The sequence below is a fragment of the Vidua chalybeata genome, chromosome 19 (genome assembly GCF_026979565.1).
Source record: "Vidua chalybeata isolate OUT-0048 chromosome 19, bVidCha1 merged haplotype, whole genome shotgun sequence".
In the NCBI taxonomy this organism is placed as follows: domain Eukaryota; kingdom Metazoa; phylum Chordata; class Aves; order Passeriformes; family Viduidae; genus Vidua; species Vidua chalybeata.
This window is the reverse complement of record NC_071548.1, coordinates 7,263,134-7,286,552: the sequence shown is the minus strand read 5'-3', so window position 1 is coordinate 7,286,552 and position 23,419 is coordinate 7,263,134. Positions and strand designations below refer to the sequence as shown.

Sequence of the window (23,419 nt, the reverse complement as noted above, 5' to 3'; positions counted from 1 at the left end):
TCTCTGGCACACCTGGCAGGGCCACCTGGGGACCTGAGCCATGCTGGCACCTGGGCCTGGCTGCTCCCCGGTGTCAGAGCCCTGGGAAGAGGGAGACAGGAGTGAAACTGCTCCAGCAGCACGGCAGGAGGGCGTGGGCAGGGCACACAGAGACACCTGAACACATCACAGGGGAAGCTCCTTCCCCTCAAGGCCCCGGCTGCTCTGTCCCTGGGGCATCAGAGCTGGAGCTGCAAAGCCCTTCCCAGGCTGAGCTCCTCCCTCCAACCTCTGCCTGGCAAGGGAGGGTCAGAGCCTGAGCTTGGACTTGTGTGCAGGTCCCTTGCTCTCATCCCATCCTCTTCCAGCTTCCTTCTCTCTCTCTCCTGGCAGGGTTTGTGGAGTTGGATCTTCCTGCCAAGGAGAGCCCTTGCAGCCCATCCAGAGCTGACATGATTTCTGAGGGCTTTGGGTCACAGGGGTTTTATTTCCTCTGTCTTTTTCCCCTTTTCCAGAAGCAGGGCCAGCAAAACTGCTGGACCACAACGTGCTGCTGCAGGTGATCAAGGAGCAGCAGGTGCAGCACAAGCAGCTCCTGGACCAGCAGGCAAAGCTGCTGGCAGTGATCGAGGAGCAGCACAAGGAGATCCACCAGCAGCGGCAGGAGGAGGGGGCAGAGGAGAAGCCAAAGCCAGGTAAGGACGTGGCCAGGGAGCAGGACCCCTCCAGGCTCAGAGCAGCTCTAAAATCAAACTGGGAGCGATCTGAGCTCCTTTGGCACGTGGCAAAGTCCACTTGCACAGCCATTTCTGTGGGGATAACCCACAGCTCTGCTCTTCCTCCCGTGCGGCCTCGTCTCGTGTCCCACACAATGTGGTGGCAGGGGAAGGGAATGTCCTGATGAAACCTTTTCCATGTGGGTTTTGTCCTGCAGCAGAAGCGCAGCCGGAGCCTGCCATGCCCCTCTCCAGGAGCAGGGAGGACGAGGGCCTCGGAGCCAAGGGAGACACGGCCGGGAAGGTGCTGAGCAAGGAGCAGCTGGGGCAGCGCCCGGGCCAGCAGCCCCCCGATTCCACCAAGCAGCACAGGGACATCGTGGGGAAGCTGGAAGAGGCTGGGCAAAGGCGTGACATTCCTGTGGCTGCTCCCAAGGAGTGGAAGGTGCCGCTGCAAGAGAATGACAGAGCTGTTAAGAATCCCGTGGAGATCCGGGATCCCCTCCATGGGGATGCCCAGCGTGTTCCAGCAGCCAGAAACCACCTGGAGAAAAAGGCCTTGGCAGAGGATTTGGGAGGAGAACGTGAAGCCAAAGCTGGAAGAGATGTCCACCAGAAGAAGAATTTCCTGAAAGCTGTGGAAGCAGCTACAGCTCCCATCCAAAGAGAACAGCCGGGGGCTGCCAAAGTTCAGGGAGTAGCAGGAAAGAGTTTGGAAAGAGACTCAGGAACAGACCTTAAAGCCAAAACTCTGAGTCAGGTGGAGCCCAAGGACCTGGCAGTGGTGCCGGACTCTTCCAGTAACAGGAATGTGGCAGTGAGGGAGCAGCACCCCCGGGAGAGGGAGTGGCAGAGAGGGGCGCAGGCCGAGGGAGCGGGCGGGCGGCAGCGGGACCCGCCTGGCCTGGGGCACAGGAAGGAGGAGGATCCCCGGGAAGAGCCGGGGGGCCGGCAGGGCCACGGGGGTGGGGGTCCCTCCAACGGGGCCGAGAGGAAAGCCGGCCCTCAGGATGCTCCAGCAGGGAAGCCTGAGAACGGAGCGGCCGCCCCCAGGGATGCGCAGCAGCCGGAGCGCGACGTCAAACCCAACCGGGAGCTGAAGCTGCAGGGGGGGCTGGACCTGCGGCGCAGGAGACGGGACCTGCTGCCCCCCGACCAGGAGGAGGACGGGGAGGAGGAGGACGGGGAGGAGGAGGCGGCTGCAGCAGGAGCCGGGGGGGTCCTGATCGGCCTGAACCCCCTTCCCGATGTGAAGGTGAACGACCTGCGGAGCGCGCTGGAGACGCGGCTGAGCGGGGTGGCCGAGGGCGCGCAGCACCTGGGGCGCAGCCGCCACATCCAGCAGGTGACACAGGACAGGAGCCCGTGACGGGGCTGCGGCCGTGCTCCGCAGGGAAGGCTCGGCCTCACCGGAGATCCAAGCCACTCTGCTGGACGCGGTGCTCGGATCCACAGGATCTCCTTGGATCCCTGAGCGCCACCCTGGGGGCTTCCAGCAGCACCCCCAGCGTGTGCCGGCGGGTGGCCAAGGAGATGGTGGCACTGGGAGCGACATTCCTGCTGTCCCCTGCCTTCCAGAGCTGCCATCCACCTCGGCTCCCTGCCAGGCCACTGCTCCAAGGACCTTTTCCAGCATCTCATTCACATCAAATTGCCTTCTCCAACCATCTCCCAACTCCTCTCAGAACCAGGAAGGGGCTGTGCCGAGGGGACCTGGGATCCACACCTCGGGAAGGGCTTTACCCCAGAGAAGCCGTGAGCTGAGGACCAGCAGAGCCAGTGCTCCAGTGCTGGGTCGGGAGCAGAGCCTCATTTGTTTGGGACACAGTGGTGGTTCAGGAACCTCATTTAGTAGAAACGCTGCCTTAACCGGGCACAACTCCTGTTGTGCTGCCTCTCTCCCAGGGATGGGATTCCTTGGCCACTCACTGGGATCACACGGAGCTCTGCCCCCTCCACCCTCCCTGGGTGCTCCTCTCTGTGCTCTCCAGCTCCACTTCCCCTCTCAAAAGTGCATTAAGAGGCTCAACTTCCCCCCAGCCCTTCCCAACCCAGCTTGATTCCTCTGCCGGAGGTGGGAGAAAGCACGGCAGAGCCAGGTGGAGCCAGGGGTTCCACCTACCTCTTCCTGTGTTCCGTGTGCTCTTCCCAGCCTGCCCCAGCCCTGTTCTGCATCCAGACAGGTCCCTGCTCCACTGGGAATTTGTTTGGTGAGTGAGGAAGGGAAGAGCTTCCCCAAGAGCTCTGTGTTGTTTCAGGCTCCCAGTGATTCATCCCTTGGGGTTTTTTTTTGGGGGGTTTTGTGTTTTTACATCCAGACCTGCGAATGTACGGAATTCGATCCCAAAGTTCTCCCTAGAGCGGCTGAGAATTCCCAGCCTGGAGCCCTCAGACCTCATCACTGTGGTGGGTTTTATATTCCCGACCTCCAGATGTCTTTGGCGACCTCGAGTCTGTGTCCAGTGGGACCCTGCAGAGTTGGGACAGGGTGGGACTGTCCCTGCCTGGTGCTCCCGGGGTGTCACAACCCAGAGCGACAGGGAAGCGACCTCGGGAGTCCTTTGGGAAGACCCCCCCCGCGGAACACTGTGGCCTTAAACCCCCCTGAACCCAACGAGCTTCTCCATTAACGCTGTCGTCAAGCACAAGCACGGCGCCCCGGGGCCGCTCCGAGAGGCAGGGACGGGCTCTGGAGCACGGCTCCAGGGCTGCCCCGGGGACGGGGATCCGGGCTGTGGCACCAAGCAGCCTTCCCGAGGCGCCAGGGAGCCGGGTGGGCTCCTTCGTGCCCCGCGCTGCCGGCTCCGGCCCCTGTTGTTGTTCTCTGTGTGAACGGAAGGGACCAAAGATGCTCCTGGCATTCCTGCTCCTGGCATTCCTGCTCCTGGGAATGGCCCGGGCACCCCGAGCTGGGCTGGAAGCTGGCGGGAGCTGCCTTGTCCCGCCGGGAACGGCTCCCCCCGGGGGCGGGTGGAACGCTGGCACGGAGAGCCCGGAGCGCGGGCTGAGCCCATCAATAAAATAAGCTGAAGCATTCTGATCTGGATTCTTGTTTTAATAAATAAAAATAGATCTGTGACCTTCACGGGGCCGCACCTCCTCCAGGCCGGGGAGCGGGTGGGCAGCTCCGGGACCGGTGGGGTTCCGTCATTTGAGGACAAACCGGCGGCCCGAGGGTTTTGCTCCCCACGAGCATCTCCAGGCGGGGGCGGCTCCGGGGTCACTTCGGCGTCGCCTTTGCCTGCAAAGAGCCGCGGTCAGGACGGGCCGAGGCCGCCTCCCTCCGCCAGCACCGGGACCGGATCTGGCACGGGGACCGGGACAGCGCCGTACCGCCCGGGCGAAGCACTCCCGCAGCGCCTGGAACTCCCGCAGGCACGCGTCCCGCCGCAGCTCCGCCGGCCCCGCCGCCGCCGCCGCCACGCACCGCCCGTAGGCCGCGGCCTGCGGGAATCACACGGGACGGGAGCGGGGGCCGCCGGGACCCGCCCCGGCCCCGCGGCCGCCCCCCGGTGCCTCCCCCCCGGGCCCCACCTGGTCCCCGCAGGCCGCCAGCGCCGCCGGGAAGCGCCGCAGCCGCGCCCGCGCCCGCAGCCACGCTCCGCGCCCCGACATCGCCTCACCGCACGGGCGCCGCCATGCCCGGGCGGCCGCGATTGGCTGCCCGCCCCGCTCGTCACACGCCCGCGCTCTCCTATTGGGCGGGACCACGCCAAGCCACGCCCCTTCTGATTGGTTATTCAGCGCGGGCGGCTCTGATTGGTGAAAATGCCGGTTGTTTACTTCCCGCCTCCTTCAGGCGTCAACTCCACGGAGCGCTTCCGCCTGGAGTCCTGCCCTCTCTCTCCGATGATTGGTTAAGCAGGAGAGCTTTGCCCTCTCATTGGTGGAAAATAACTTCCGGGGGGCGGTTCCCTGACGCCGCCGGGGGACCGGGCAGGGCCGGTGCCGGCAGTGTCATGGCGGCGCCGCTGCGGGACCGGCTGAGTTTCCTGAGCCGGGTACGGACCGGGGCTTTTTGGGGGGTGGGCTGCCGGGGCGTGACGTCACTGCTTACCCGCGACGTCATCGCTGCACCCCCCACTCGCTTCTGCAGCGGCCTCGCACAGCCCTGGCCGGGCCGGGCCTGCCCCGGAGCCCCGGTCCGGTCCCCAGCACCGGGGTCCGGGGCGGGTCCGCTCCCTCTCACGCCGCCCCCTCCTCCTCCAGCTGCCGGTGTTGCTGCGGGGCACGGCCGACGACGACACCCCGTGCCCCGGGTACCTGTTCGAGGAGATCGCCAGTATCCTTCAGGGAGCCGGGGGGGCACGGGGCAGGGGGTTCCCCGGGACGGGGTGGGATCCCCGGGGCTGCTCCAGGCCGTGGTGGGCTCGGGAGGCCTGCGGGGCTGGCTGGGGGCAGCCGTGGGACTGTGGGCCCTGGCTGGGACCCTGTGGAGGGGCCGAATTCCTGGCACGGGGGGGCTGCTGCTGCCCTCCGATCCCGGCTGGATCCCGGCTGGATCCCTAACCCGTCCCTAGAGATCTCCCACGAGTCCCCCGGGAGCAGCCAGTGCCTGCTGGAGCATCTCCTCACACGGCTGCAGAGCAGCTCCTGCCACGTCAAGTTGAAGGTGGGAGCACTGGGGGGGGTGATGGGATGGAACCCCCCCCCCCTCTGCTCCAGGGAGGGCAGCTGTGACTTGTCCTTGTCCCCCGAGCCAGGTGCTGAAGATCCTGCTGCACACCTGCTCTCAGGGCTCCCCCCAGTTTGTCCTGCAGCTGAAGAGGAACGCCAGCTTCATCCGGGAGGCCGCGGGTAACGGCAGCAGCCCCATGGGGGGCTGGAGACCCCAGAAGGGCTCCTGCTGCCGGGGCTGTGCCAGGAGCAGGGTCCTACCCCGCCTGGGAGCGTCCCCCACCCTCCCCTCTGTGTGTCTGCAGTGTTCTCCGGGCCCCCAGACCCCCTCCACGGCAACAGCTTGAACCAGAAGGTGCGGGCGGCCGCACAGGTGGGTGCTGGAGGGACAGGGCAGCCCCCAGCCCCCTGCTCTGGGGACCCTGGGGTTCCCAGCACTGCCAACGCTCCTCTCTGTGTCTCAATCCCACAGGACCTGGCCAGCGTTCTGTTCTCGGATGCGCCGCTGCCGCAGCCCCTGGCGCTGCCCGCCCGGCCCCCGGCCCCCGCCGGTGAGCGCAGCCCCCCGGGCCGGGCCCTCGCCCGGGGGGGCAGGGACACAGCAGGAAAGGGGAGCCCTGAGCGCCTGAGCCCCCCCCTGACATTCCCTGTGCCTCCCCAGGGATGGGCTCCAGCCCCAGCCCCTGTGGCTCCCTGCAGGGATTCGGCTTCAGCAGTGACAGGAGCAGCCCCGGTGAGTCCTGGCCGGGCCCTCACCGGGTCCTTTCCTGCTGGGAGCCGGGGCAGGGCCACGGGGGTCGCTCTGTGCCTCGTCCTCTGAGCTCCCAGCGTTCCCTCACCCCCCCTTTCCCAGCCTGGAGCTCGGTGTTGGGGTGATCCCATGGGGCCGGGCTCCCAGGCTGCTCCCAACATCCGCGCCTCTGGCAGCTTCCCCGGGAGAGGCCCTGCTGAGCAGCCTCCAGCGGGCGGCCGAGGCCGTGGCCCAGGCCGTGCTCCCGGCGCCGGGGGGGCCCCGGCGGCTCCGTGGGGACCTCCCCGAGGACACCTACGAGCCCGTCCGAGCTCCGTCCCCGGCCGGCAGCCCGGCCGTGCCGCCCCCGACCCCTCCCGCGCCGCGCGCGTCCCGAGGTGGGTCCTGCCGGGGCAGTTTGGGGGGGTCCCCGCCCCGTCCTGGGGAGTGTGGGGACCCCATCTCAGCAGCGCTGTCCCTGCAGTGAGCCACCAGGCGGGGCTGGCCGGGGGCGGCTGGGAGGAGGCAGACAGCGGGCACAGCTCCCGGGAATCCTCGCAGGGCAACGAGCGGAGCCGCGCCTCCGACTCGGGCAGCAAATCCGGCAGCGACAGCCGCTCCGGGGCCAGCCGGGAGCTGAGCCACGGCGCCGACAGGTGAGAGGGGCCCGGGGGGCTCCCCTGCCCCCGGACTGTCCCGGGTGCATCCCCAGGAGCGCTGCCCTCATTTTCCACACCCGTGATCCAGAGTGCCCCGGCACTGCTGGCTGTGTTCCGCCCGGCGCCTTCGTCCTGCCAGCCGTGGGTGGGCAGAGCTGCTCAGGGTGGGGGGTCCCTGTCTGCCAGGGGGTGTGCAGGGACCCCGGGAGGAGTAAGCAGCTGGCTCCTGTCCCCATGAGGTGTGTCCCCAGCAGGGTGGACGCTGACAGCCCGGGCGACTGCCGGAGGGAGCTGAGCCTGGTGTCGGGACTGACGCGCGGGGCCAGGGTCTTCCTCACCAGGGAGGAAGCTCAGCACTTCCTCAAGGAGTAGGTGGCAGAGCGGGGTGCTCCCGGGGCAACCTGAGCCCTCCCCTGGCTGCCTGGGCCTGGACTCTGGGGATGGGAAGGCGCTGCAGGTGACTGTGACCCCCGTCCCTGCGCAGGTGTGGGCTCCTGAACTGTGAGGTGGTGCTGGAGCTGCTGGGCCGGGCGCTGGAGGATCCCAGTGACAGCGTGCGCATGGTGAGCACAGGGGGCTCCCCTGGGAGGGCTGGGGGGTGTCTGGGGGCCTGCCAGGCTCAGCTCCCCTTTCCCACAGAGGTCCATGTGTGCCATCTCTGCCCTCGGCTGCTCCGACCTGCTCTCCCCAGAGCAGATCTTTGCCGTGACCCGGCAGCGCCTGCAGCACCTCAGCCAAGGCAGCCCTGGGCCTGTGGCCAACCGAGCAACAAAGGTGACCCTGGGGACGTCCCTGTGCCCGGTCCCTCGGGTAGGGGCTCCTGGCACAGGTTTGACAGCCCTTGGGGACACGCAGCCCTTGGGAATGGCTCTGTGTATGTCCCAGAGGGGTGGTTTGGCTGCCTTCCCCGGGGCGGGGTGATGCTCCCTCCGAGCCCTGGGAGGCGACCTTGGGGACAGTCCCTGTGCCTGGGCAAAGGTGCCAGGGCCAAGCCCCTTTGCCGATGCCGCTCTCACTGTGCCCACCCCCTGTCCCAGATGCTGCGGCAGTTCGAGGCCCTGTGCCGGGCCCAGCCCTCCCCGAAGGCCCCGCGCCCACCCTCGGCCCCCTCGGCGGGCTCGGCCGGGGACCTGCTCATGGACATCCCGGCCGTGGCCAGCCAGAGCTTCCTGACCCCCCTGAGCCCGGCGCCGGCCCCCGCAGCCCCCGCTGAGGAGCCGGGGGTGGCAGCGGAGCCCCCCGGGCAGCCCGGGGCCGCGGTGCCGGCCTGTCCCTGCCAGCAGGACGGGGGGAGCAGGCTGGCAGGGGACACGGCGGCCCCCGGCCTGGCGCTGTTCGCCGGCATGGAGCTGGTGGCCTGGCCCGGCGCGGTGCTCCGGCCGCGCTCGCCGCCCGTGGAGCCGCCGGCCCGGCCCCAGGACGGGGGGACGGACACGGAGGGCGCCCTGCAGCCGTCGGCCTTCGCCTTCCTCAACATGTAGCTGCTGTCGGGCCCCGGGGGCTGCGGGGGCTCTGCCCCACTCCCTGCGGGGCCTGCGCTGTCCTGGTGCCTCGGGGGACACGGTCTGAAGTGGCCACAAGGGCCAGGGCTTCCAGCAGGTGACAGTGGCAAGTCCGTGGTGGTCCAGGGCAGGCAGAGGGACACGACCCCTTGCTCCTCTGAGCTGGACAGGGGTGTGGGAGCCGCTGGGTCTGAGCTGGGGCTGCTTTGGGGACCCCAGCATGGCCATGGGTGCTCGTGGGTGGCCCCCAGCTGCAGGCTGGGCTCTGTGGGGGTGGGTGGGAGCAGGCGCCGTCCCCATGGGGCCGGGACCCACCAATAAACCCCCACTCGGGTCTGGCAACGTGTGACTTCTTCCTGCGCCGCTGACGGAGCCTGGCCCGTGGCTCCTCCTGGCCCGCAGCCCCATATTTTCCTATAGCCCCACGCCCCCCCAAACAGCCCCAAAGCTTCGCCCCTGCCGCACTGCTCTCCTCCATGCTACAGCCCCCCTAATAGCCCCATGGTTCCCCCCCTTCCTCAGAGCTCACCCCCTGCCCCAGAACCCCCTGATAGCTCCCACTTTTTCCCATGCCCCCCAATAATCCCCAGCCTGCCCCCCCCCCCCAGAGCTATGACTCCCCCATCTTCCTCACGGCTCCCCTCATTCATAGCTCCCCAGCAGCCCCAGTCCCCTTCTCAGGTCCCCAAAATCCCCATTTTCCCCCCAAAAACCCCATGGGGACCCTGCCCACGTGGGCCAGGCCACGCCCCTTTCCCCGCCCTCAAAGCCGCGCCCATCTCAATACTCTCGTCCCATTGGTTCGCTCCTAATAAGCCGCGCCCCCGACGCGGCCACGCCTTCCTCCTCCATCCCTCCTTATTCCCGCCCCCTTCCTCCGCCTCAACCAATCGCGTCTCTTCCCCCCGCCCTCTTCTCCCTTCCCATTGGCCGCTCGCCGGCAGCCCCGCCCAATGGCTGTGGCCGGAGGTGAGGGGATGGGGGCGTTTAATGGCGGCTGAGGGGGTCCAGGGGAGCAGAGGGAGTTCCAGGGGGAGCGGGGGCAGGGCCAGGGCCCCACTCTCGACATCACCCCCGGGGCGCGGGGGTCTCACCCGCCTGTGGGTGCGTGGGGCCCATTACCGTGGTCGTGAGGGGTTGGGGTCTGGGCTGGGGGTCTGCGGGGATTGGGAGTTGGGGGTCCTGGAGGGATCTGGGTCATGAGGGCCTGGGTCATGGGCTGGGGTCATGGGGGGGCTTGGGACTGGGTTTTCTGGGCTTGGGGGCCACGGAGGATTTGGGGTTGGGTGCCCTGTGGCTCTTGGTGGGGGTCTGGGACTTGGGGGACTCGGGAGCCGGGGATGGGGGTCCTGGGGGGTCCTGGGGGCATCTGGGGACTGGGAGCTTGGGCTTGGAGCTGTGGCTGGGGTCCCGCACCTTGGGAGTGGGGGAATTTGAGGGGTCTGGGTTTTGGGAGCTTAGAGGAAGGTGTGGGACCTGGGTGATCCTGAGGGGCTCAGGGATTTGGGAGCTTCAGGCCAGGGCTTGTCTCTGGGTCATAATGGGGTTGGGGGCCATGGGGGCCTGGGGCTTCAGAGCTGAGGGGTCTGAGCTTCAGGGGTTTGAGGGGCTGGGAGCTCGGGGGGCTGTGCTGGCCTGTGCTCCTGAGCCTGTTTTCCTGCCCTGAGCCCAGCGGTTTCCATGAGAGCCGTTTGTTTCCCCGGGCTGTGGAGCCCGCGGCATTGCCAAGGGCTGTGGTGGAGCCCTGAGAGGGGAAGCCAGGGCTGCCGGGGGAGAGGGTTTAGGGACGGTGTGGGTAATAAATGTAAAGAGATAAAGGAATCTGGTCTTTTCCTGGATCAGCACTGGGGCTGGGAGGATGCAAAGGGGAAAAGGTGGGAATGTGCTGCCCCGAGCTGGGAGGGGGGCCCAGCTCTTCCTGTGACCCCTGAGAGGGCACGGACACTTCTGAAGGAACTCTTGGCAGGGGGAGGATCCCTCGGGAGCTGCTCAGGGGGTTCTTCAGCATCCCAGCCCCGTGTGGGATGTGGGGTGAGCTGAACCTCCAGCCTGCACAGATGGGGCCGTTCTGGGCCCGTGTGATCCTCTGGCAGCCACGGGCTGTGTCCAGTGAAGCCGCCTGGGATGGGGAGCAGGGCTTTTCCCTCCCTTTAGTCCTCTGCTGGAATCCCGGCCCATAAATGTGACAGCAGCCCGTGGGCAGCCGTAGGGTTGGGTGAAAGCAGTGAGGAGCTCTCCTGGAGCCTCTCCAGGGCCGTGCTGGGGTTGTTTGCCATGTGGCAATTCGGAGGAAGGTGTTTTGTCCTGCTGGGCAGCAGTTCCAGCTCCGAGTGCCGGTGTTTGCCGCGGCGCCTGGTTCCAGGCTGGCTGCTCCATGCCTTCCCCCCTCTCTGTGCTGTGCTTGCAGGGCTCCTTCCTGCTGCTCCAGCATGAAGAGCACGCGGAGCTGCTGCTCCGTCCAGAGCCCCGACGTGGCAGACCTGATCCTGACGGGGCTCCCGGCGCCGGTGTCGCGGCGCCCCGGCAGCGCCTCTCCTGCCAGGCTCGTGGCACGCTCCGTGTCCGTGGCTGCCGATGGTAAAGCCAAGAGGAACGCCCCGGTGAGCCCCTGTCCTTCCCCTCCTGTGCCTGGTAGATGGGATGGCTCCAGGCATGGCCACGTCCCTCTCACCCTGGTGAGCCCCTGTCCTTCCCTCCTGTGCCTGGCGTGTGGGATGGCTCCAGGCACAGCCACATCCCCCTCACCCTGGTGTGTCCCTGTCCTTCCCTCCTGTGCCTGGTAGATGGGATGGCTCCAGGCACGGCCACATCCCTCTCACCCTGGTGTGTCCCTGTCCTTCCCTCCTGTGCCTGGCTTGTGGGATGGCTCCAGGCACAGCCACATCCCTCTCACCCTGGTGTGTCCCTGTCCTTCCCTCCTGTGCCTGTTGATGGGATGGCTCCAGGCACGGCCATGTCCCTCTCACCCTGGTGAGCCCTGTCCTTCCCTCCTGTGCCTGGTAGATGGGATGGCTCCAGGCACAGCCACGTCCCTCTCGCCGTGGTTCCCCCAGCACCATCCCGGCTTTGTTCTGGCGCCTCCCTCAGCAATCACTGCTCGTGGCTCTCTGCTGGGTGCAGAAGAGCAAGCATCAGGATTGCCTCTTTTCCCTTCCTCGCCCTTCACCTCCCTGTGCCAGTTTCCATCTGGAAACTCCCGATTTCCTGGTGTCTCCTGCTGGGCTGTCAGGCCCAGCCTGCCCCTCATGGAGCACCCCCTGTTCCCACCGCGCCGGGGGCTCCGGAGTGGGGGTTCCACAGAGGCAGCGAGCCCCAGGTGCTTGCTGGGCTCTGTCAGGATCCAGCAGCAGACAGCCTGTGCTCCGTGCTGAGTAATCCCTTGGCAGCATTCCCACGCCCTTGTTCCCGGGAGCTGGTGCTAAGGAATGTGTTCCTGCTGGCTCAGCAGCGCCCGAGCGAGGTGTCATTGCCCGCTGCCTCAAGGAGAGCCTGGCAGCCCTGGGGTAGTGGGAACTCCGTGTCCCGCTGGCTGAGAGGGTGGGGGAGCCTGCCTGTGCTCCCCCTGAACGTGGCTGCTGGATTTATCCCTGCTCTCCACAGGAAGATGCGGGATCCCGGGCCATGAACAACCTGCGCAGGTCCAACAGCACCACCCAGGTGAACCAGCGGGCGAACAGCTCACACAGGTACAGCTCCCTGTGTCTGTCTGTCCTGTGCCTGGCACTGGGGGACACCCCACCCGTGTGTCCTGGTCCTGGGGGGGAACAGGAGCCTTTCCAAAATACCCTGAGCTCTGTCATGCACTTCAGGAGTTAAAACCTGGCCCTGGAAAACCAAGGTCTGGCACTTGGGTTATTTTTTTGAAGAGGAAGTCCCTTGTTTAGGGTTCCAAAGGATCACGCAACAGCCTGGCCTTAAAGTCCCATGCAGGATCACCTTCCACGAGACCAGGTTGCTCCAAGCCCCATCCAATCTGGCCTGGGACACTTCTCTGTCAGAGTATTGCCCAGATTCTGTGGGCAACATGTGCCAAGGCCTCTGCACCATCACAGGGAAGAATTTCTATTTGGGGAAATGGAGTGTGTTTCTGTGGCTGTGACAAAAAACATTCCATTTGATTCCAACAGCCCTCATGGACCCTCCAGGCCATAACTGGGCTGTGTGAGGAGACAAAGTTCTCTGTTCCCAGTGCCCTCTGAGTTGGGATTTTCCATTCTCCTGTTGGTCTGTGCCCGTCCCTATCACCACACACCAGCCTGGAACCCAAAGCTCTGAATCATTGGTGGATTTTGTGGCCATGTAACAATTCTCCAGCCCCTTTCTCCTGTGTCACACTGGAGTTTCCAAGTGCCCTGTGTAGCCAGAGTGTGTCCTGTGGCTGTGAGTTATTCCAGAACCTCTGTTCTCTCCTCTCTGCCTTCCCTGGGTCTGGATGAAGCTCGGAGCAGACAGGAGACTTCCTGGCCTTCTTTGAGGGCGATCCAGTAGGAAGGAAGAAACTGGCAGCTCTGAGCAAAACGTCCCCGGAAAAGAAAACCACATGGAATATCTTGGTGAGGATGGCAGGCTCTGGGAGTGGGTGGCTCTGTGCTCCTGGTGGTGTTTGAGGAGGTGGGTTTGGTGTCCTTACCCCTGCTGACTCCCTGGCAGGATGACCAGCCCCGAGTGTTCCCAGGCCCCTCTGGCTCCCACGGCCTCGAGCCGCCCGCGGGCATGAGGAGGAAGGAAGCCACGGTGCTCCTGGCTGCCAACTTCACCGCCAACAACAGGTAGGACAGAGGGTCCTGAAGGGGAGAGTGGGTGCAACTGCACGGAGAAAACACCTGGAGGGGGGAAGCTGCTGTTTCTGACGCTCCTGGTCTCCCCACACAAGGAGCAACAAAGGCGCAATGGGCAACTGCGTCACCACCATGGTGCACAACAACTACTCCACTGCTGAGAAGGGCCCTGCTCCTCCCAAGAGCTCCAACCAGGCTCCCAGTTCCCTCAAGTGAGTGTGGGGGTGTCCTGGCTCTGCAGCTGGGCTGGCCCCGGGGTCGTGTGTGGCGCAGGACAGGGCTGAGTGGCTTCATCTTCTGTCCCAGCAATGTTGTCAAAGCGGCCTCGAACGAGGACGGGGAAGGCAGCAGCAGCCTCGTGAAGTCTCAGAAGAATTTCTCCAGCAACAACATCATGACCCACAACAACAACAGCAGCAGCAGCAGCAGCAGTGTTCCCCGGAGGAGGGAGGTGACCGAGGAGGAGGCCGAGAGGTGAGGGAAGGAGCAGGAGGACGCTGCCAGGAGGTGTGAGGAGCTCCAGGGGAGCTTGTTCTTCTCCTGTGGGATTTCACACTGGGGAAAGGCCCCTGCAGGTCCTGGTGCTGTGGGGACGCCATCTGCTGCTCCTGGGGCTGTGCTGACCCTCCCTCCCTGTCCCCACAGGTTCATCCAGCAGGTGAACCTGGCTGCTGTCACCATCCAGCGCTGGTACCGGCGGCACGCGCAGCGGCACAGGACGGCGGCCGCGGCTCTGGGGCGCCTGATGGCTGCCAAGAGGGAGGTTGGTCCTGTCCCCTGCTCTGTAGCCCAGACCACCCGACACCCATGTCCCACTGGCCACCCAGTTGGGGTCCCTTTAGTCCCCAGACTTGAGCTGTCAAAGTCAAGGGGGTTCTGGCTTCACATCCAACCAGCCCCTCCATGGTCCAGAGAGCTGGGGAGGGTCCAGTTCCCTCAGAGTTGTGCTGGGATTTTTTTGAGATGAGTTGTGTGTGTTTTTTGAGATGAGTTGTGTGTCCAGGGATTAGCCTGGGCTGGGTTCCAGCAGGAGCTGAGACCCAAAGGCTCAGCACCACACGGCTCCAGTTCCCCCAGCCCCCTGACGGGGAGCAGTCAGACCCTGGCAGTAGCAGCACAAGTCTCCCTGAATTGCCACACTGGTGGCCAGAGGAGGGATGCCCCATATCGGCTCATCCTAATGAATCCCTAATGAGGTGGCTTGTTAGAGTGACGAGGTTTCACAGCTATTTGTGTTTCCTTGTGTTCAATTATTTATCCCAGTAATGAAAAGCTCCGTTGCTCTTGCATGTGAGTCTATTTTTAAGCCTTGTCTCCTCCGTGGTTGCAGACCCAGAGGATGAAATAATAATTATAATAATAATAATAATAACAATAATAATAATAATAATAATAATAATAATAATAGCAGCATTAAGAATCTGAAGAAAATGAGCTGCTCCAAAGTGGAGTTGTGCCGAGAGCTCCTCACCTGCACAGAGGAGAGGATGGAAAGCCTGGATATGGGGTGACCCAGGTGTGGGTGCCCCTCCCACTTCTTAGTGCTGGGTGCTGGAGAGCTCTCAGTAACATTTTTGACCCTCGTCTCTGGAAGGAAAGGCAGCAGCGGATGGAGGAGGGGAATATCCTGGATTTGCAGGAGAGGAAGGACGAGGAGCGACGGAAGATCCGAGAGGAGAAGGCGCGCCTGGCCCGGCACGCTGCCATCCAGGTAGGGCCAGGGCCAGGCCCGTGTGACACCATTTGTTGGCATCATCCAACAGCCTCTCTGCATCTCCAGAGCCTTGGCATGGGGCAGGGGCAGGGCCAGCCTTGGAAATGGAGTGTTCCCTCCGGAGATGGAAGCTCCACGGAGCAGTTTCCTGCTGCACTCCTGCCAAGCCTTGGCAGCTCATGCTGAGCTTGTGAAGACAGTGCTGGTTTCTGTGTAGTTCTCAGGAAAATGGTGACCACGTTGAGATAGGGAGACTCCAAGCTCTGTGGAATGGCCAAGGATGTCTGTGCCCTGGGAATGGAACTCTCCTCAGGAGCAGGGTCCCTCCAGAGAGGGCCGAGTACCGCTCCATGTCCCCTGGCAGGAAGCAACACGTCGTTGTCACCCTGCTCTTGCAGCTGGTGGTGCAGATGGGGTTGGCACAGGCTGCAGGAGTTGGCAGTAAAGCTGGGGATGTTTTAAACCCCAAATTTTCTTTGCCCTAATTGGAAACATGTTCCATCGGGGGAGGGGGTTGGGGGAAACAATCAGTGAGCAGCTGGAGGATGCAAAAACACTGCCACAGCCTTGCAAACACAGGCTTGTGCCTTTCCAAAGCTTCAGGACATCGATGGCTCCTCTGTCCCTGCAGGAGCTGCAGCAGAAAAGGGCCCAAAAGGCCTCGGAGGCGAAGCGCTCGGCAGAAGAGCAGGTGCTGGTGAAGGAGAGCAGGAGGGTGCCCAAGAAGAAGCCTGGTGCCAAACCTGCCTCAGCCAGGAATGCCAGCCCGGCCAGCAGCCTCACCAAAGCCAACAACACCGGTGAGTCCCTCTGGCGTGTCCCCAGAGCTGTGGGAGTGAGGGGTTTGCTCTGAGGAGCTGCTTCCCAGGGGCTGGCTGGGGCAAGTACCTGAGAACAGCCTGGTTCCTGCAGAGGCCAATTCCCCCTCGGCAGCCTCGGAGCCAGAAGGAAGCGGCCTGGGAGTTCTTGGCTCTGTGCCCTTGCAGGACCCTGGGGCAGAGGACAAACTGCAGGTGGGTCTGGCTGTGCTTCCTGAGGACCCTGGCAGCAGCTGCTCTGCCAGGGCGACATCAGAGCCTTTCCTGGCTTCGGGGGAGACCCAGAAAACTCTCTCTCATCTTCTCCCTTAGGATGTGAGCTCCAGGGAGACAGGTAACGAGGACCTGGAGACAGCAGTGGCTGCTGGCAGCAGGGCTCCATCCAAGGTCACGCTCAACGAGCTGCTGGACACGCTGCGGCTGCTGGAGGAGGAGCCGGAGCTGCTGCCCCCTCCCAAGCTCCTCAAGAAGGACAGACATGCCTGGATGGACAGGGTGAGCTGGGGAATGAGATTGCTGTGTGGGGAATGGCTGCCTGGTGAGAAACAGCCGGGCACTGCCAGGGAAGGTGGTGGAGGAGCTTGGAGTGGGTGATGGAGGAATTTGGAGCAGGAGGTGGAGGAGCGTGGAGGTGGTAGAGGAATTGTTTGGTGCTTTGAGGGCTTGGATGTTTGCAAGGAGCAGCAACCCATGCAAAGGCTGGTGGTGGGACAGGGTTTAGCCCAGAGGATCAGGCTGGGTGCAGTGGGAGGACTGGGCTCCAGTGATGGAGGCAAACCAGCACCTCTTCTCCCGAGCCTTTCCCTGGGTGCTCACTCACCACGGTGAATTCCCAGCAGGAGCCCAGCTCCAACTCCCTGACTGCTGATAACTTGGAGAAGTTTGGGAAGCTGAACCACCCTCCAGGGGTCCCAGAGGACGGGGCTCTGCTCTCGGAGGCCAAGCTCCAAAGCATCATCAGTTTCCTGGATGAGATGGAGAAGTCGGAGCAGGAGAGGCCCAGGTCGGCCGCCTCAGCCACGCAGCGGGAGGTGAGTCCACCTGTGGTGTGGGAATCCATTCCTGGTGGGAATCATCCCCCATCTCCCTGCCCTCATTCCAGGTGGTTCCACCTCCTTTTCATCATGTTTTTTCTGCTGTGGCAGGGCTTCCTTTTGGAAGAGGAGCTGGCTCACGTGGAGCAGGTGTCAGCGGTTGCTACAGAGGTGACAAGTTCCATGATGAGGCTGAAGCTGGAAGTGGAGGAGAAGAAGAGAGCCATCAGCCTGCTGCAGACTGCTCTGGTGTGTCAGCCTCACACGTGGTTCTTGGGACTATGAAGCACATGATCAGGACTATCCCTTGATTTTACAGAATCATGGAATTGTTTGGGTTGGAGGGGACCTTAAAGATCATCTAGCCGGGACCTGGGCTGAGCTCCCTTCTCCTCTGTCCTGGGGGGCTGGGTGTTCCTGCTGACAGGGGTGGGAGATGTGAGCACCAGGGCTTTGCTTTAGCTCTGTCCCTCGTTCTCCTGGCCTGATGGTGATTTCCATGTCGTGGCTGTTTGACCCCACAGACTCAGCAGCGGGAACTGACCGACCGACACATCAAACAGACCGAGCAGGAGCTTGGCCAGCAGCTCAGGCTGCAGAGGGAGCAGTATGAGGCAGCTATCCAGAGGCACCTGGCCTTCATTGACCAGGTAACCCCTCATCCCAGCTCCTGAAGGCAGAGGCTGAGGTGGCTGCACCTGCCTGATGCCGGCTCCTCGCTCTGCCCAGCTCCTCGATGACAAGAAGGTGCTGAGTGAGAAGTGTGAGGCCGTGGTGGCAGAGCTGAAACAAGTGGACCACAAGTACGGCCAGAAGATCACCCAGATGCAGGAGCAGCACGAGCTGGTGAGGGGGCAGGGAAGATGGGGGGACACGTGCGTGCTGATTTTGCTCAAATGGGGCCTCTGCCTGGAGCAGTACAGTCTCTGCCACCTCGGTGGGACCTGGACACTCCAAGGAGCTCTTCCCTGTGCACAGAAGGTCCCTGTGACCACAGAGCTTTGTCCTGGCTCCCCAAAAGGCTCCTGTTCTTTGCTGCTCAGGGCCGGGAGCATGGCACTGACCAAGGGACAGTGTAAGCTCCCAGGCTCTGCTTGGAGAGACCCTTCCCACACACCTGGCACAGGTTGCCCAGAGAAACTGTGGCTGCCCCATCCCTGGAAGTGTCCAAGGCCAGCTTGGACAGGACTTGGAGCAGCCTGGGATAGTGGAAGATGTCCCTGCTATGGGCAGGGGTTGGAACTGGATGAACTTTAAGGTCCCTTCCAACCCAAACCATTCTGTGATTCCATGATCCCCTTGAAGGCAGAGCTCTCCCAGGCTGGGGGTGCCCAGGGTGCAGTGCTGGCACAAACCCAAATGCCGTGGAGCAATTTTGCTTCTCCTGTGGATGGAGACAGCTCAGCTCGCCCTGTGCCAGGCCTGGCAGGAGGGCAGCACCACTGGGCTCATCCCAGCTCTGCTGTCCCAGTCCCTGCTTGTCCTTGACCTTGGAGCTGAGCTCATGCCTGGCCAGACCATGGGGGTCCCTTGGTGTCTGGAGCAGCTCCAACCACACAGGCTCCTGGCCAGTCCTTCAGTTTGTCCCCGTCCTTGTCCCTTGTGCTGTCTCCCCTTGCCCCCTTGGCCTCCTGCCCTGCCCGTGGCTCCCGCAGACACGCCTGTGTGGATTTGCCTCTTGCCCACCATTCCCCTTCTCTCTCCATCCCCTCCTTTCTTTCTCCCCAGGTCTGGCGCACTTTGGGCCCCTTTTGTGAGGTAAATGTGGTCTTTGCTCTCTTTTGTGCCTTGCCCTCTGCTCTCGTGCCCTGACCTGCTCTGGCCCTGCTCCACCCCCTGCCAGAGGGTTTTCCATGGCAGCGAGAGGGAAGGCTGGAGAGGAAAGCACCATCACACAGGGACAGATGGGCTGCCCTGCATGCAGAGACCCTCGGCAGCCCCCAGTTCCCCTTCCCTCTCCATCGGTGCTCTCGTGTCTTGGCAGTGAGCACTTTCCCAAGGGGATGGAGGAGAAGGCTCTGGGAGAGTGTGTGGCCACTTCTCTGGGCTGGAAGAGCACACCTGGCCAGGGCTGTGCGAGTATCCATGTGCAGCCCCACAGCTTCCTTCCCAACAGCCTGCCTCCCAGGGCTTTTCTCTCCCAGCTTCTCTGAGGTTTTCCCATTTGCTTCCAAACAGGAGATTAAGAAACTGAAGGAACTCATGAGCGCAACTGAGAAAATCCGGCGGGAGAAGTGGATTGAGGAGAAAACCAAAAAGATCAAAGAAATCACGGTGAAAGGTACGGGCAGGTTCCCTCAGCAGCAGCTGGAGCCAGGGCAGTGCCAGGCAGATTGGGAAGAGCTCCTTGGTGTGGGCGGCGTTTGCTCCCTGTTTCTGGTGGAGCAGATGCCAAAGGGCAAGAAAAACCCCTCTGTGCTCATCCCCCCCTTCCTGCCAGCCCCTTTGAGCCGGCCGAGGGCACCGGGTGGGATCCAGGCCGAGCCGTGCCCGTCCTTCCCGCTGTCCCAGGGCTGGAGCCGGAGATCCAGAAGCTCATGGCCAAGCACCGCGAGGACATCCGGCAGCTGAAGCTGCTGCACGAGGCCGAGCTGCTGCAGTCGGACGAGCGGGCGGCGCTGCACTACGGGCGGCAGGCGCAGGAGCTGCGGGGGCTGCTGGAGCGGGAGAAGGAGGAGCAGAGCCAGCGGGAGCGGGAGCGGGCCCGCCAGAGGTGCGTCACCCCGGGCTCGGCGCCGGCTTGGCGCTCACAGGTCTGGGGTGCTGTCCAGCACCAGTCTGCTGCTGGCATCCCAATATTTGCAGCTCCACGGGGAGCAGCCCCTTCCTCTCCACCGGCCTCAGGTGGGCGATGCTGCTGAGCTGGGAGCGTCCTCTGGCACCATGAAGGGCGGCGTGAAGAGGCCGAGTGCTCGAAGGCACATCCCTGGAGTGTCTGTGCCCCACAGGTGTGAGCAGCAGCTGGAGCAGGAGGAGCAGGCACTGGAGCTGCAGCGGCGCCGGCTCTATGCCGAGGTGGCCGAGGAGAAGGAGCGGCTGAGCCAGCAAGCAGCCAGGTGGGCAGGCTGGGGGCAGCCCTGAGCTGTGGGGCCGGGCTCCCTGGGCCAGATTTCCGTGGGAAGAGGGGCTGGTGTGGATGCTGGGAGCTGTGTCTGTGCAGGCAGCGAGCAGAGGCAGAGGAGCTGCGGCGGCAGCTGGAGGCCAACAGCTCGGCCCTCACCCGGGCGCTGCGGGACGACTATGCCAAGGAGAAGGAGGAGCAGGAGAGGCGGCACCAGGTCTGGTTCCCCCTCACCTCCAGCCCTTTGGGTGCTGGCACCACCAAGCCTTGGACCCCACAGGAGCAGCCCCAGCAGCTGCTCCCAGCCAGCACGGGAGAGTCCCAGGGCTGAGCTGTTGTTTTCCCTTCTCCTCACAGACAGAACTGAAGGTGCTGAAGGACCAGCTGGAGCTGGAGAAGCAGGCTTGGGAGGCCAACTACGTGAAGAAGGAGGTAATGGCAAGAGCTGTCCTCCAAAGATGCCGCCCATGGGCTCTAAGAGGAATTTGAGGCCACATTTGCTGTCTCCATTCCAGGAAGCCTGGCTGCTCTCTCGGGAGCGGGAGCTGCGGGAGGAGATGAGGAAGGAGAGGGACAAAGAGATCGAGCTGGTGATCCAGCGCCTGGAGGCCGACACGTCCTTGGCCAAGGAGGAGTGCGAGAGGGCAGCAGAGAACAGGTGAGGAGGAAAGGGAGGTCCCAGGTCCTCCAGAGGCTGGTCTGTTTTCCCTGTCCCCTGGGCATCTCTCCAGTGAGCTCTGGAGCAGTGGTAGTGCAGGAAGGAGCAGCTCACAGACACAAAGCTTACCTCTCACCTGAGGAAACAGCCCCAGGTCTCTTGTGGGGCAGCGCTGCCCTTGCTGCTGTGTCCTGATCCCTCCTGCAGCAGGAGTGGGGCTGGGATGAGCCAGGCAGCAGTGGGATGAGCCAGGCTGCCTGTCCTTCCTGCCCGTAGGATCAAGAGGATCCGAGACAAGTACGAGGTGGAGCTGCAGGAGCTGGAGCGGTCGGAGCGGAAGCTGCAGGAGCGCTGCAATGAGCTCAAGGGGCGGCTGGCCGAGCTGGAAGGGGACAGCATCCGGCTGCAGGGCCTGCTGAAGCACAAGGAGCAGGAGCTGGAGGAGATCCGGAAGGTGAGCGAGGAGCAGAGCCAGGGCCCTGCCTGGCCCATGCCTTGGGTGTGTGGGACCGGCTGTCCCAGGGGCACAGAGGCCTGACTGAGGTGATCTGGCAGGAGTTTGCCGACAGGCTGGTGGGGATGGAGGAGGAGAACGCGCGGCTGAAGGCAGAGATGGCGGAGCTGAGGGCCCGGCAGCACCTGGAGCTGGACAGGCTGGTGCGGGAGAAGGACCAGGAGCTGGAGGAGGTTCACAGGAGGTGAGGAGCCCAGGCAGAGTGCAGGAGCTCAGTGCTGCATCCTTGGGAATGGCTTCCAGCCCTGTCCAGGCAAACCAGGCAGAGGAGTCTTGTCTGAACTGACTGCTGCTCGGCCACCCTGAATCCTCTGTCCCTTGTCACTGCTGGCCTGCTCTGCGCCATCGTGCCCCCAGGGCTGCTCCTCTGCCTGCATGGAGGACACGAGTGCCAGGAGAGGCCAGTGGAGCACAGCTCTGTCTGCGTTCCTCCCTGGCAGGAGCCCTGGCCAGGATCACTGTCACCTCCTGGGGGCTCTCTGTGGCTCACACATGATACCTGTGACTGCAGCCACGTGATCTTCTCCAGAGGGACAGGGCCCAGGGTCAGGGCACAGCCACAGAGGCTGAGGGCAGCCGGGACATCCCCAAAATGCTATGATAATTAAACCTTAGGAAGCTAATGTGCCTTTCTTCCTGTAGACAAGTCAGTCCACACTACACAGCACCCACCAATGGGATAAAGGTGCTGCCAGCGTGTGATGGCACCTGGAGCCCAGCTGTGGCTGGGGAGAGGGGCTGAGCTCCCCCCTGGGGCAGGGCCCAGCCCCGTGTGGGGCACTGGGGTGCTCAGCCCCCCATGTCCGTGTCCAGGGTGAAGGCGGCGGTGCTGAGGAAGGAGGAGAGCATGAGCAGCCTGCGGAAGCAGTACGAGGTGAGTGAGGGCTCCTGGGCCTGCCCTGGCTGTGGCTGGGCGGGCACTGCGAGCTCCCTGTGCCCTGTGCTCGGTGCAGGCGGCCGTGCAGAGAGCCAGCCTGCTGGAATCGCTGCTGCAGCGGCAGCGGCAGCTGGCCGCGGAGTGACCGTCCTGCCGGGCAGGGAGCGGGGCTGGCGCCGGGCTCGGGCCCTCCCCTCCCTCCTCCCTCCTTCTCCACAGCCTGGGCCCAATGCCCTGGCCGTGCTGGGACACCTGGTGGCCTTTAGATGGTTGGGAGTTTTGTTCTGGTAATAAATCTCTGCTGGTTTCTACAGGTGTTTCTGTACTTGTGCACGTCCGTGCCAGAGCACTTCCACGAGGTCTGTGTCCACTCCCACCTTCCCAACCCCATTCCTGTATCCCTCCCTTTGCTCTGAGGGTGCCCAGCACCCCAATCCACGCCTTGCTTCCCATTCTAAACTGAAATATCCAGATGCAGGGAGGCAGAGCCAGGGCAGGATGTGATCCCACAGCCTCTGCTACCTGCAGATTCCTCAACACCCCCTGACAGGGCCGGGAAATGCCTGGGCTGGGCCGGTGGCATCTGTTTCCTCTGGGCCGGGGTGTGCAGCCGCTCTGGTCCCTCCCCCAGGCCGGGACTCGGAGCGGCAGCCGGCAGATGTTTTCTCAGCAGAGTCCCTGGTGTTTCCCCTCCGTCCTTCTGGTCCCTGTGCCGGGACAGGGACACAGAGGGTGGCTGGGCCCTGCACGGCGGAGCCGTGGCCGTGCCGGTCTCTGTTCCCCTCTCCCCACTGTGCCAGGCAGGAGAGCTCATCCCAGTGTGCCAGGAAAGGCCGGGCACGGCACTTGTTCCGCTGTTGTTTCTTTTCCTCAGGAGTTTCCTGAGCGCCGCTTCCGATTCCAGCTCTGCCCAGCCCCCGCTCGGGCCAGCGGCTCTGGGAATCTGCCGTGGGAGAAGGGGGCTCGGCCCCCTCGCTGCCCGGCCAGGGGGTCCTGTGCCTGTGCCCAGCCCTGCGGCTCCGGTGTAGGACCCCGAGCCCCGTGCGGCATCGCCGCTGTGCGGTGGGCACCCACCCACGGTCCCCGGCGTGTGCCCGGCCCTGCTCCCGCCGCTCCGCGGGGGCTCCCGGCATCGCCCGGGCTGATTTCTAGGCCAGTGCCCGGTTCAGGCATGAATAAATCAGCGCCGTTGCATAACGGGGATGCGGATTTTCACCGGCTGGCTGCCCGTGCCTGCGCCGGCGCCCCCCGCCCGCAGCCCGGGGGTCCCGCGGGACCGGCGGCCGCGTGGCAGGAGCGTGTCCCTGTCCCTGTCCCTGTCCCTGTCCCTGTCCCTGCCGAGCCCGGCGCTCAGCCACGCTGGCGGCGCTGCGGGCTCTGCCGAAGATCCCGCAGGTTCAGGAGCCCCTGTCCCCCCGGCTGCCCCGGGATTAGGCGGTGAGCGGAGCCCGCTGGCCGCCGCGGGGCCGGGAAGGAGGTCAGGAGCACAGGGGGCTTTGGCAGCCGCCGCGCGGGAATCGCGGCTCAATCTGGTGTCTGCCCGGGAGGGGATTAGCTGCAGCCCCAGACAAATCAGCCGAGAAGCCGGAGCAAGTGGCAGGATCCGAGCAGGGTAATCTCCCCTTGGGAAAGATCTGTAATCTCCCCTGCTAATTGACCGCGAGGGGATGTCAGGGGACCGGTGCCACCCCGTGCCTCTGCCGGGGTTGGACCAGCGTTGCCACAGCCCCGACCTCAGAGCTGCACCTGAGGGGCTCCCTGG

At 64.2% G+C, this 23,419-nt stretch overlaps 4 protein-coding genes across 15 annotated transcripts in view; 3 read left to right on the top strand and 1 right to left on the bottom strand.

Annotated features, from left to right (window-relative positions):
* Positions 1 to 3,735, top strand: part of SLC38A10 (solute carrier family 38 member 10) — a 30,994-nt gene extending 27,259 nt beyond the window's left edge. The window contains exons 15-16 of one of the 2 annotated variants that reach the window (XM_053959987.1): positions 495 to 674; positions 917 to 3,735. In XM_053959987.1, coding sequence (XP_053815962.1) covers positions 495 to 674; positions 917 to 2,064 — 1,328 coding nt within the window. In that variant the 3' untranslated portion in view covers positions 2,065 to 3,735. Of the gene's footprint in view, positions 1 to 494; positions 675 to 913 lie in introns of both variants that reach the window. The other variant, XM_053959985.1, reaches the window with a different exon arrangement.
* Positions 3,736 to 4,334, bottom strand: NDUFAF8 (NADH:ubiquinone oxidoreductase complex assembly factor 8). The gene is made up of 3 exons (XM_053960001.1): positions 4,230 to 4,334; positions 4,029 to 4,139; positions 3,736 to 3,936 (listed from the first exon to the last, which is right to left on the bottom strand). The coding sequence occupies exons 1-3, from the start codon at positions 4,308 to 4,310 to the stop codon at positions 3,916 to 3,918; spliced, it is 213 nt and encodes a 70-aa protein (XP_053815976.1). The 5' UTR covers positions 4,311 to 4,334; the 3' UTR covers positions 3,736 to 3,915.
* Positions 4,335 to 4,617: 283 nt separating this feature from the next.
* TEPSIN (TEPSIN adaptor related protein complex 4 accessory protein) lies at positions 4,618 to 8,537 on the top strand. 2 transcript variants are annotated; one of them, XM_053960000.1, is made up of 13 exons: positions 4,618 to 4,696; positions 4,905 to 4,977; positions 5,216 to 5,307; positions 5,399 to 5,492; positions 5,618 to 5,685; positions 5,785 to 5,863; positions 5,974 to 6,045; positions 6,240 to 6,440; positions 6,527 to 6,698; positions 6,956 to 7,069; positions 7,186 to 7,264; positions 7,341 to 7,475; positions 7,739 to 8,537. In XM_053960000.1, the coding sequence occupies exons 1-13, from the start codon at positions 4,655 to 4,657 to the stop codon at positions 8,180 to 8,182; spliced, it is 1,665 nt and encodes a 554-aa protein (XP_053815975.1). In that variant the 5' UTR covers positions 4,618 to 4,654; the 3' UTR covers positions 8,183 to 8,537. The 2 variants fall into 2 exon arrangements, with proteins under 2 accessions (XP_053815975.1, XP_053815974.1); XM_053959999.1 differs by having other exon boundaries at positions 6,953 to 7,069.
* Positions 8,538 to 9,153: 616 nt separating this feature from the next.
* CEP131 (centrosomal protein 131) lies at positions 9,154 to 21,970 on the top strand. Of its 10 annotated transcripts, none has more exons than XM_053959990.1 (27): positions 9,154 to 9,172; positions 10,611 to 10,803; positions 11,804 to 11,889; positions 12,642 to 12,756; positions 12,854 to 12,972; positions 13,077 to 13,193; positions 13,288 to 13,455; positions 13,627 to 13,744; positions 14,576 to 14,692; positions 15,327 to 15,495; positions 15,608 to 15,708; positions 15,826 to 16,008; positions 16,350 to 16,544; positions 16,659 to 16,796; positions 17,072 to 17,197; positions 17,277 to 17,393; positions 18,276 to 18,305; positions 18,726 to 18,828; positions 19,059 to 19,260; positions 19,496 to 19,603; positions 19,708 to 19,825; positions 19,966 to 20,040; positions 20,124 to 20,266; positions 20,543 to 20,720; positions 20,836 to 20,964; positions 21,594 to 21,654; positions 21,734 to 21,970. In XM_053959990.1, exons 2-27 carry the CDS (start codon positions 10,633 to 10,635, stop codon positions 21,946 to 21,948), a joined length of 3,402 nt encoding a protein of 1,133 aa, XP_053815965.1. In that variant the 5' UTR covers positions 9,154 to 9,172; positions 10,611 to 10,632; the 3' UTR covers positions 21,949 to 21,970. The 10 variants fall into 10 exon arrangements, with proteins under 10 accessions (XP_053815965.1, XP_053815964.1, XP_053815966.1 ...); XM_053959989.1 differs by lacking the exon at positions 9,154 to 9,172 and adding an exon at positions 9,251 to 9,307; XM_053959991.1 differs by lacking the exon at positions 9,154 to 9,172 and adding an exon at positions 9,900 to 10,234 and having other exon boundaries at positions 16,353 to 16,544.
* The last annotated feature ends 1,449 nt before the right edge of the window (positions 21,971 to 23,419 follow it).